Here is a 10,745-nt window from a genome sequence, read left to right as displayed (position 1 = left end):
CCCCCCCCCCTCTCTTTCCTCTGCTTCTGTACAATTTCTTTATGGATCGAATAGGTTACTCTTTAGCGACAACGGTTTTTTGCTGCTTTCATACCGGCCAGCACTTCAGGCCGCACAAAGTCAACAGTTCACATACTTCTTTCATTGTTCCTTTCAGATGAGTGAGATCCACATGAACGGAAACGGCACCGTCTTGGGTGCGTGCACGTTACCCATTCTAAGCCATACACCGGAAATGTATGGGGACGAGATGTCTGCAGTGTCGGTGGCGACGCCGCTGCCCGACCTCTTGCCGCGGAGCTTCGACGAGATTCAGCGCATGCGCAAAATGCGAAAGGACGCGGAGAGCGGGAAGAAGTACGTACCTCCACGCTGCGATCTGCCGCCGCCGTACGTGAATGACGATGAGTGCGACGAGTTCGAAGACGCTACCATCGACACCACCGTGGAGAACCTGTCGCAGGAGAAGCGGAGGGAAAAGTACCAGCTCAAAGGTCCGTCGGTGGATGGGGAGGTGTCGCCCGTGTNACCGTGGAGAACCTGTCGCAGGAGAAGCGGAGGGAAAAGTACCAGCTCAAAGGTCCGTCGGTGGATGGGGAGGTGTCGCCCGTGTTTGACAACGGAATGCTGTACAAGATCATCGCAGACGATGGCTCGTGGTACTTCTATAACGACACGGAAAAGTATGAGATGCAGGTACGCTTCCGCTTCGGGTCCAAGTCGGACATCACACCGGGAGACCGTGTTGATATGTTTGTGCGGAGCGACAAGGAGCTGGAGGCTTCCCTCACCTTGTACCCAGAGGAGACTCTGAAGCTCATCAGTGGCAAAGTGAACGGCTTCAAATGCATGGCAAAGGCAGTGGCGCTGCACGATGATAAGCGTGAAGAGGTCTTCTCCATTATCAATAATACTATTGCGGGTGATTTGACCCGCATTGCCGGTGATGTCGGTGCAGAGAGCATGCTTACTCTGGAGGAGGGGCAGGTGCTGCAACACTGCATCGAGAAGGAGTTGCCATACGTTGACTGCGACTTCCGCCCCTGTGACGACTCGCTGTACCGCCCTGATGTGGACGCGTACAAGGTGCGCTCGCTGCCGTGGCGCCGTCCCGATGGATACATCCCGCCGGACCAGCTCGGAGAGGTACGCCTCTTCCGCCGCACTATCCTACCGTCGCAGGTGACTCAAGGCGATATCGGTGACAGCTACCTCACCTCCGCCATTGCATGCCTCGCGGAGTCACGCGACCTGGTTCACGACCTCTTCCGCCACCCCGTCAGCGCCGCACACGGGAAGGTTGAGCGTGCACTCGGTGCCTACTGGGTGACGCTGAACTACAACGGCTGGTGGTGCCCGGCGCTGCTGGATGACTACCTGCCAGCCTACCGCGAGGGACCGGAGTTCGCGCGCTGCGCCGTTGACCTGCGTCGCATGTGGGTTGCGCTGCTAGAGAAGGCCTACGCAAAGATACACCACTCGTACTCAAACATCGCCAGCGGTGACCCGCTTGAGCCACTGCAGGACTTTACAGGATTCCCCGTCACCCGCTTCGATCCCGACTGGGAGGAGGCGGTAAACGGCGACGACGCCCTATTCAAGAGGATATTGATGTACAACAAGAAGGGATGCATTACGATGCTGTACACGCCGCGCAGCGAGATGCCAAACGGCCCCTTCATCAACGACAGTGTATCCCCCGAGCAGGCGGAGTTGGAGGCCAAGTACCAGGAGATGGGGTTGAAGCTCCACTGCGGCTACACAGTGCTTCGCACTAAATATTTTGAGGACTTTGACCTCCGTCTGGTGCAGGTGCGCAACCCGTGGGGCGATGGTGACGAGTGGAAGGGCAACTGGAGCAAGAACGACAAACGGTGGGAGAAGTACCCGACGGTGAAGACTGGCTGCTTTCCCGACAACGGTGACCCGACGGAGCTTGACCGAACCTTCTGGATGGAGTGGAGCGATGTCGTGTCGACGTTTGTCGGCGGTGGTGTGTGTCACGTGAAGAGCAACTGGTACGACTACCGCATCCGCGGCGAGTTCATTGAGGGATTCCCGACGGTGAGCTTCGAGATCAATGTCGCCGACCCGGTGGACGCCTACATTGTCCTCTCGCAGGAGGACGAGCGCGATGGCGACGAGTTTGAGTACGCCGCGATGCTCGTCAGCGTATCGCGCCACAATGGGAAGAACGAGAAGATGGAATGCACCAGTAACGTCGATGTGGAGAATCCGGACAAGCAGCTGAAGTTTAACTTTGCCCGTGACGTCGCGCTGCGCTACACCTTCGAGCCGGAGGGCAACCCGTACTTCGTCATCCCGCGCATCCACGACGCCGCCATCTCGAAGCCGTACGTTCTCGGCTTGCTGCTCGACACGTACGCCGGNAACGGCATCAAGGTGGAGTTCAAGACCATCGACAAGGAGTGCAAGGTGTTCCAGAACATGCCGAGATTCTCGGTGAAGGGCATGGCGCAGGACATCGCCACGGAGTACCAGATCCGCAACCCGCGGCAGCCAACGGAGTGCGTCGGCTCGGAGCTGAAGGATGAGCGTCTGAAGGAGTTCGGCCTGTACGAGGAGTAGACCCAGACGGACAGAGAGGGCGAGGGAGAGAGAGAGAGAGAGAGTGAGTGAGCGAGAAAGTGAAATAAAAATATTTCGCAAGAAAAGAAAAGTCTACGTAGCACAGGTGCTGGAAGGTGCAGAAGCCGCAACAGCAACAATACCGTTGCGTGGTGCTCGGTGTGGGCGAGGCGGCGGTGCTGGGAAATAGAATGTGCTCAGATCTGTCGCTGGTCCGCGCGGGAGGGTGATGCGACCTGCCTCGCCGATGGCGCCGCTTCCTTTGCCTCTTTGTTATTTTTGGTGTTTCCCCTTTCTTCCCTTCGTTCTCTTGACGCATATATTTCTCCGGGCATGCCTATATCACTCACATTCGCGTGTGCGCGTGGTGCCGTTTTCATTGTTTTTTTTTTTGGTTTTTTTCGCGTGCTTCGTTTTTTTGTCATCCACAGCGCTAAACGCAGTCTGTGCTGCTTGCTGCTCTTGTTGTTCCTCTCTCTCTCTCTCACTCTCTCTACGCCCGCCCAATCTATGGTGTGGGAGGGGGGGAGGGAGACCGTTACAGCAGCAGCAGCGCATAGGCCGCGGGCTGCGCGCTGATCGGTGAATGACGCTTCCGCAGCTGAAGTGCGGAGCCGCCCGCCCCGCGCCACCCCCGCTCTCACACACGCACGCNCGCACGCCAGGCTGGGGGCAGCAATCATCCCTGCGGCCTGCACGCGCTCTGGGGGGTCTGCTGGGTTTTTGCGCGGGTCGGCACCACCGCCGCGCGCGCGAAGTGTGTAGAAGAAAGTTCCTTCCCTCTCTCTATGATTGTGAAAAAAAAAAATGAAACAAAAAAACAACACAAACAACGCCAAATACTGGTCATACAGCAGATGCCTTCACACGGAGCGACAATGCGGCGACGCCTGGCTGCAGCACTATCTCCTCGCGGAAACTGAGACGTGTTGCCGCTACTGTCATTTGCATTGTTGACTACACAGTTGGAGAAGGGCACTGCTGGTGGGTGAAGCCGTAACAGCAACTTGCGGAGCCAGGTGAAGATTCCCCCATGCCCTTCTTTAAAGAAAGAAAAACATCTCTCCGAGTCGCACTGGCAGGTGATTCTTTCTGTGCTTGCCCCAGTTATGGCGGCTACCCTCCTCCGCACTGCTTTGTCCCTTGCATATTTCCTTTCCTTCTCTTTTTTTTGGCGTCGCTGCCGTTGAGGCTGTAGGCTCGCCACCACCTCCCAGTTGTTTAACACGTGTGCGTTTGTCTGTGGAGTGATGCCGCTGAGGGAAGTGTCGGGCTCGGCACAGGCTTCGCGGCCGCGTCGATGCGCGCGGCAAACGTCGCCAACATCTGCGGTGCCAGCGGGCGCCACGTATCGGGAGAAGCTCGTGGCATTCTTTCAACGCCACGGCACAGCAACGCCACTGCAGCATCGGGAAAGCACAAAGGGAGGTTGCACAGCGGCCCAAAGTAGTTACTGTGAGCAACTTCTGCCGTTGGTGCGGTAGGCCAAACCATTAAAGGTGAAGCAGCTGGGCTGGCTTCTGGAAGAGTACGAGGGGAAGGAGGGGATCCTCCTTGAGTCGATGAGGAAGAAGTGCGCCGCACAAGATATCGTGTCACCAGTGGAGCCACGAGCGGTCACCCTTACGGTCCATAGCACGCGGCGGAACTACTAGAATCGTTTAACAGCTTTCTTCTCTGTGTATAATCCGACGAAGGTGTCGCGGGCCGACAACATTCTTCATAGATACGCCTGTCATGAGGAAAAGATGATGGCTGCACTTGTGAAGCGCTACGGCCCGGAGCACTAGAGTGGTGCTTTAGGGGCGCCAGAAGCAGGAGTTCTGACTTCTGCACAATCAGCAGGCAAGGGAAAGAACTTTGCGGACACTCGGCACGCCTCTGCCACACAGCAGCAGAAACAGCAAGAGAGCCACTCAGATAATGGGGCTACTGAAGAACGCATAGGTGGGAAGGATGGATCACAGGATGCCCTCACAAATGAATCCGCATTGAATATCACGGACGTGGCATTACTGTCACCGACATTAGTCACAGCAGAGGATGAGCTTCACTATGCTGGCAATCACAATGACGGTGCATTGGAGGCGAAGCCGCACCCCGCGCATTCGGAAAAAAAAACGTAGAGAGAGATGCTGCACGATTCATCTCCCTTTTCGCTGCAAGGTTGGGGGTTTTAGTGGGAACGGAAGGTGGAGATTTGGCGCCGGGCGGAAGTGCTCTTCCACAGCGATGACGCGGATATGTTGTTGAGGTCAGCTCGCAACTCATGCTCTGCCGCCTCTTGCGAGGATATGCCGGACCCTCTCCCATGCGTACTGCAAGATGTGCCGCACTCGGAGCTGCAGCAGTGGCGGGAAAGCAACTTCACACGTGCGTAACTTCTTGCACGGAGGCAACGACGTTCAGTGAGGCGACCCCTCATAAGTTGGACAACTCCTTTACTCTGTGTAGAAGTTTATCGGTGTTACTGTAGATATCGAATATGCGAGAAATGTACACGTATCTGTGGCTGCATCTGCACACTCTGTGCTCGCAGCATCAGAGGACGACACCACACACACTTCGTCTCTTGTTAATTCCACGGAGAGAAGAAAGGGTATTTTTTTAATCCTTTATCGACGCAGTATGGGCGGCTCTTCATCGAAGAACAAAAAGACAAAAACTGCTCCTCCACAGAAGGCAAAGAGAGCAGCAGTAGTAGCAGCACCTGTACCTCCTCCTTCCACGTCTCTTTCTGCACCACGTTCGGCGGCTAAGAAACATGCTCAGCCCACAGAGGCGTCTGAGCAATTTGGGCAACGTATTCGACGCTTCTATCTGTTCCACAGTCCTGAGAAGGTGAATAACGTGCCCCTTATTCTACGCATGTGGAAGGGAACTCAGGCGGAGCTCATGCAGCACCTAGTCGCGCGCTATGGGCCTGAGCCGGACGAACAGCAATTGCCGTCACTACCTCCGCCACCTCCGCTAGCTGAGCCGGCTTCTGTCTTCGTGAATATGTGGGTGCCACGGTATGCGCGGTACCTGCTGGCGTACAACGAGCAAGCCCTGCAGAGCCTTGATATGACGCTACAACAAGCACAAGGTAGGGAGGCGGAGCAACTCAAGTCACTTGTCCTAGAAGTGGGGCCAGAGCCGCAGGGCCCGCTGCCTGATGGTGTCCCTGATGCTGCACTCGCGCCTCACACGGAGACAGCCCACGTGGATGATGCCGACGCACATACAACAGAACCTGCCCAGGAAGCGGCGCTCACTCTAGTTGAAGAGGAGCAAGGAGAAGGCTTGAAACAGAGGCCAAGAGTGTATTCGCTCAAGCGGCGCCTGAGCAGTTTTCTCGGCGTTCGGGCACCAAAGAAACTTCACGCACTCGAGAAGTGTCTGGAGCGTTACGCCACAAACGAGGAGGAGCTTTTCGATTTCCTGTGCGATACGTATGGCCCCGAACCCAATGAGGAGGAGACGCAGGCGTACTTTGTGAGGCGTCTTGAGGCACTCTACTCGTGCTACGCACCCGGTAAAGTCACGTCTGCGGGGCCCGAGATCGCCGCGCACCACGGTGAGGAGGAAGAGTATCTGCAGGCGCTCGCGGCGTCGCTGGGCGCTGATCCCATGATGGCGATCCCGGCGCGCGTCACACACTCGCACCTGTTCGAGTATGTCGACACAGATGCGCAGGAGGAGGCGACGGGCAGCCAGTGCAGCGCACCACACCCCTCGCACGCTCTCATGGAGCCGCCGCCAAATGAGTTGCCGCGTGAGCATGACGAACAAGGCAGTGACGCAGAGTGCGTCAATGCGTTCGATGACGATCCTGCTCGTAAGCCGGATGCGGGCTTCGAAGATGTGGCGCCACCAAGCGGTGGTGTCGTACAGCCGTCGGAAGCCACGCTGGGGAAGAATGTTCAAACAGATTGGAACGCAGAGAAGTACCGGCTGATTGCCGAGGACCAGCAGCGGCAACTGGACGAGCTCCGTGCAGAGGTTGGACGTCTTCGCAGTGCGCAGTATGAGATGCCTGCTCGTTTCCCCCATGAGGGTCTAAGGCCCTTCGCTGTGAGGGAACGTAGCGACCACAGTTTGCTTCATTCACCCGATGCAGTGCAGCAAAGACCGTATCAAGTGCCGCATGTTGGTGAATCTCATGCGAGCTCTGGGAAGAGCGTGCTGTTCGCTGGATACGCCCCGAAGCAGGATTTTCATGGGTTACTTCTGCCGCCGCCACCCTTTTTCAAGCCGCCGCGTGACAGTTTCCCAAAGAAGCGGCAGCCTTATGGAATGAGTCCGCCGTCGCTGTTTGTATCCCGTAAGTCGACCTCCTCAACCACGCGGCGTGTGCGGACGCTCACGGAAATGCGCGTGGAGTACGAGCGAGAGCGGGAGGCCATCCGCTCCGGAGAGGGCCAGTTGGATCCTTACAATGTTCTCCACTAGGCATTGCGAGTGTTACTCTGCTAGGAGGCTCTGGCTGGTCTTCAATCTATCGAAGTAAGGGGGGAAACACCTTGCGTGTACACGGTGTTGCACAGGGATAAAGAGTAGCGCAGTAGCCATGTTTCTGATCTCTTTTCTGTGTTTCCATGACTGATAGTGGTGCGAGTGTATTATGTTTCCTTCTTTTTATTCCGCGCCTCTTGATCTGCTGATTTATTCACGAACCACGAGCCACTTGTAGCGCTTCTTTCTAACGTATTCTTTGCGTACTCTCCGTTTTTATTCCACAGTGGTGCAATGCGGCCATTGAACGAATACCGTGTGCCAAAGTAAAGGCTACCATCCGGACGGCGATGTGTGGGACTCTTTGCGAGGGTCTTGCGTAACCCGAGATCCTGTGGTATCGTGGCAGTGTGCAGCACACGTCACTGAGGGAGTGGGGAATGCATAAAGGAGGCTGCTATCTACAGGGCCGTTGTTCGGCTGGGAGTGCTTGAAACACAAGGCAGTTTCAATTTTCAATGGGCATTCTATTTTTCCTCGCTGGCAGCTAGAGCGCCATGACTGTTGTTTTGTTTTTTCGTTGCCGTTGCACACATCTTTACCTTTTGTGCTGACGCTGGCATTCAAGGAGGTACGTGCCCATGTTGACCGCAGAGGGTGTATACAACACCCGGCTGCTGCGTGAAGGTTTGGTTTGCCAGTTGTCGTGCGCCGAACACCGATGAGCCCTCACCTTGAAAGGCGCTGCGGTATTGTCATCCTGTGAGCGAATACGTGTCCTCTGGGGACAACCCAAGAATGTTGCTGGCGTGGACCTCCATCCCCTTTTGTTGGGCGACAACGCCGTTTTGGGGCGTAATCGCATCTTTCCTTTTCGCTTCTTTCACCGCTGATCTCCTCTTCTTGTTTGCCCTATAGTGCCCCCCGGTAGTAAGCGTGCCCACAGAGTGCCCTCCAGAACATGAGTGAGGAGCCTAAAAGCGAAGGAGTTGATTTTCCCCTGGACGACAGTATCTCGCTGGTTGAAGATGCTGAAGTGCAAATTTGTTTTCCCAAGAGCGGCGTTGATCTTGCCAAAGCACGTATTGAACAGCTTGACCAGGAAAGAGCCGAGCGTGTGGCAAAACGGCGCAACCCATCGAACCCAGTGAAGAAGGTACTGCACCGCATCATACCCTATGGCGGTATCTTGTCATCCGGTTTCAACCTCGCCAGCTCCTCCCTTGGTGCAGGCATCATTGCCCTTCCATACGCTTTCAACACGTCTGGTCTGGTGATGTCGATTGTGTACCTTGTTGTTGTGGCAGTACTCACGGTTTACTCATTCACGCTACTTGGTATCGCTGGGAAGCGGACGGGACTGCGTAACTACGAGCAGATTACACGAGCGTTGCTCGGTCCTGGAGCTGACTACTTTCTGGCTTTTGTTCTGTGGCTCCTGAGCTTTGGTGCGGAAGTGTCTTACATCATCTCGATGGGCGACATTGTTGAGGCGTTTACGTTAAACGCGACTGGGGCTCCAGACTTCCTGAAATCATTGTCCGGGCGCCGACTGCTGACCAGCATGGTGTGGCTTGTTAGCATGTTGCCGCTCTGTCTGCCCAAGGAGATCAACTCGCTGAGGCACTTGTCCATTATTGCAGTGCTCTTTATTGTGTTCTTCGTCATCTGCATGATCATTCATGCAGCACAAAATGGCCTTGCCCACGGCACTCGGGATGATCTGGTGTACTTCCAAACAGGTAATCAGGCTATCCAGGGACTCTCCATCTTCACTTTCGCTTTCATCTGTCAACTAAACTGCTACGAAGTTTATGAGGAACACTACAAGCCATCTGTTACACGTTTGACAAAGAGTGCTGGGCTTGGTGTGTTTCTCTGTTTCATTTTATACTTCTCCGCCGGTTTGTTCGGTTACCTGGACTTTGGGCCGAACGTGACAGGCTCTGTGCTGAAAGAATATAACCCCATCGAGGACAAGATGATGGCAGTCGGGTACGCAGGTATCATACTGAAGCTGTGTGTCGGCTACGGATTGCACATGATTCCTGTGCGGGATGCGATCTACCATGTTGTCCGTATTGATGTGAAAGCTATTTCGTGGTGGAAGAATTCTCTGGTGTGCGGCTTCATGGCAACAGTGTCTCTCATTGTGGGGCTTTTCATTCCCAGTGTGACGATTGTCTTTGGGGTCGTCGGCGGTTTCTGCGGGGGCTTCATCGGCTTCATCTTCCCTTCGCTGCTGTACATGTACAGCGGCAACTGGACGCTGCGGTCGGTTGGCGTGCTTCACTACCTGGGGACATATTTTCTGCTCATCGTCGGCGTAATTGGTGTCGTCTTTGGCACCGCTGCCGCTGTGTACGGGGAGGTGGCTAAGTGATGTCCACTTCCCGTGTTGTACAACCACCCATTTTTTTTTCCTTTGGGTTAACTTTAAGATTTGCTGCCATGGAGTGTACATTACGACTCATCGCGTAGAACAGTTTGTCTCTCCGTGTGTTGCACTTCATTCTTTCTGATGGTTGGATCCTTCGAATCCACGCCCCTGTTGTGTATGTTTTACTCAAATCTCCTGCTCTGGATCACGCCTCTTCCTATTGTTGTATTTATTCCCTTGCTTCAAAGCACCTGATCTGTTCTTTTTGTTTGTTTCATGGGGGATCTGAGCGTTGACCCTTTTGTTTTATATATATATTTCGCTTCGCTCCCCCTTCCCTTCAGGTAAAAAAAAACAAAGAAATGGTTGATACTTTTTTTTTTTGGGGGGGGGGAGTTATACGACGTGAGTGTGGGTATGCTTGCCCCCCTTAAGGGCCCCTTTTTTTGTCTACTTCAACGTTAATGGCTGCGCGTCATCTGACGAACAGAGAAAAAACAAAGCAAATGCGTTTTTTAATACCTCTAAGGCCTCCATGCGGCCACTGATCGAGTTGCTGCACTCGCCTGTTCTGTGCTGGGTACTTCCTTGTGGTATTGTGGTTCAAGTGGCACTTTCGGTCTTGTTGATTGTGTGGGTGTGTGTATGTAGGTGTAGGGTGGCTGCGTATGCGTGTCCCACGCCCCCTTGCGTGGCGCTGTGTGCTGCGGCAGCCGTCGCCACGCTGCCTGGTGGCTGTCGCCCATACACGGACGTTGGTGTATGGCGTGTGCACCTCATGGAGGTTGCTTGACTGAGAGGCAGGCCAGAATCCGGCAGATGTTGTGTGCACCGCTGTGGATGCAAAGGCAACGGCTGGGGTGGATAGGCAGTGCCGCTTTGATGCGTGCTGTGGCGCATCTCTGCCTGGAATTGTAGGGTGTGGGGTTGCAGAAACTGAATGGCGTTGTTGTGCCCTTCACGGTGTGTGGTGAAATATATTCTTGTCTTTTTACTGTGCGCTGCCGTCGTGTACGCAGCGCGTCGACATATCCGCGCAGCTGCTCTAGGCTTGGCCCAGCTGCAGAGGTCCTCTGCGGATCGCATCTCGGATCTTTCCAGCAACGTCTTCGGGAGCCCGTTGAAGACATCCAGCGGGGGCTGGGGGTGAGAATGCTCTATCAGCGCCCCACGGAAGTGCGTAAACGTTGCAATTAGCTTCCTTCACGAGAGTGACTGGAAGCGGGCACTTTGCCTGGGGGAATAAGATGTAAGGGGAAATGCTTATAGTCCAGCACACCGCTGCGCCATAGTTCTCCCCGAGTGCGTTGGCGACTGTGCTACCCATTGCGTGACACAT

At 55.0% G+C, this 10,745-nt stretch overlaps 3 protein-coding genes across 3 annotated transcripts; all 3 read left to right on the top strand.

Moving 5' to 3' along the window:
• Positions 1-624: 624 nt before the first annotated feature.
• On the top strand, positions 625-2,589 carry DQ04_02501050 (calpain-like cysteine peptidase; the record flags this gene model as incomplete). Its single annotated transcript, XM_009311942.1, has 1 exon — positions 625-2,589. The coding sequence occupies one exon, from the start codon at positions 625-627 to the stop codon at positions 2,587-2,589; it is 1,965 nt and encodes a 654-aa protein (XP_009310217.1).
• A 2,628-nt stretch (positions 2,590-5,217) lies between these two features.
• Positions 5,218-7,023, top strand: DQ04_02501040 (hypothetical protein; the record flags this gene model as incomplete). The annotated part of the gene is made up of 1 exon (XM_009311941.1): positions 5,218-7,023. The coding sequence occupies one exon, from the start codon at positions 5,218-5,220 to the stop codon at positions 7,021-7,023; it is 1,806 nt and encodes a 601-aa protein (XP_009310216.1).
• Positions 7,024-7,987: 964 nt separating this feature from the next.
• Positions 7,988-9,409, top strand: DQ04_02501030 (amino acid permease; the record flags this gene model as incomplete). Its single annotated transcript, XM_009311940.1, has 1 exon — positions 7,988-9,409. The coding sequence occupies one exon, from the start codon at positions 7,988-7,990 to the stop codon at positions 9,407-9,409; it is 1,422 nt and encodes a 473-aa protein (XP_009310215.1).
• Positions 9,410-10,745: the final 1,336 nt, after the last annotated feature.

The sequence above is a fragment of the Trypanosoma grayi genome, assembly GCF_000691245.1.
Source record: "Trypanosoma grayi strain ANR4 Tgr_250_V1, whole genome shotgun sequence".
Classification (NCBI taxonomy): Eukaryota; Euglenozoa; class Kinetoplastea; order Trypanosomatida; family Trypanosomatidae; genus Trypanosoma; species Trypanosoma grayi.
This window is presented reverse-complemented; position numbering and strand designations above follow the sequence as displayed.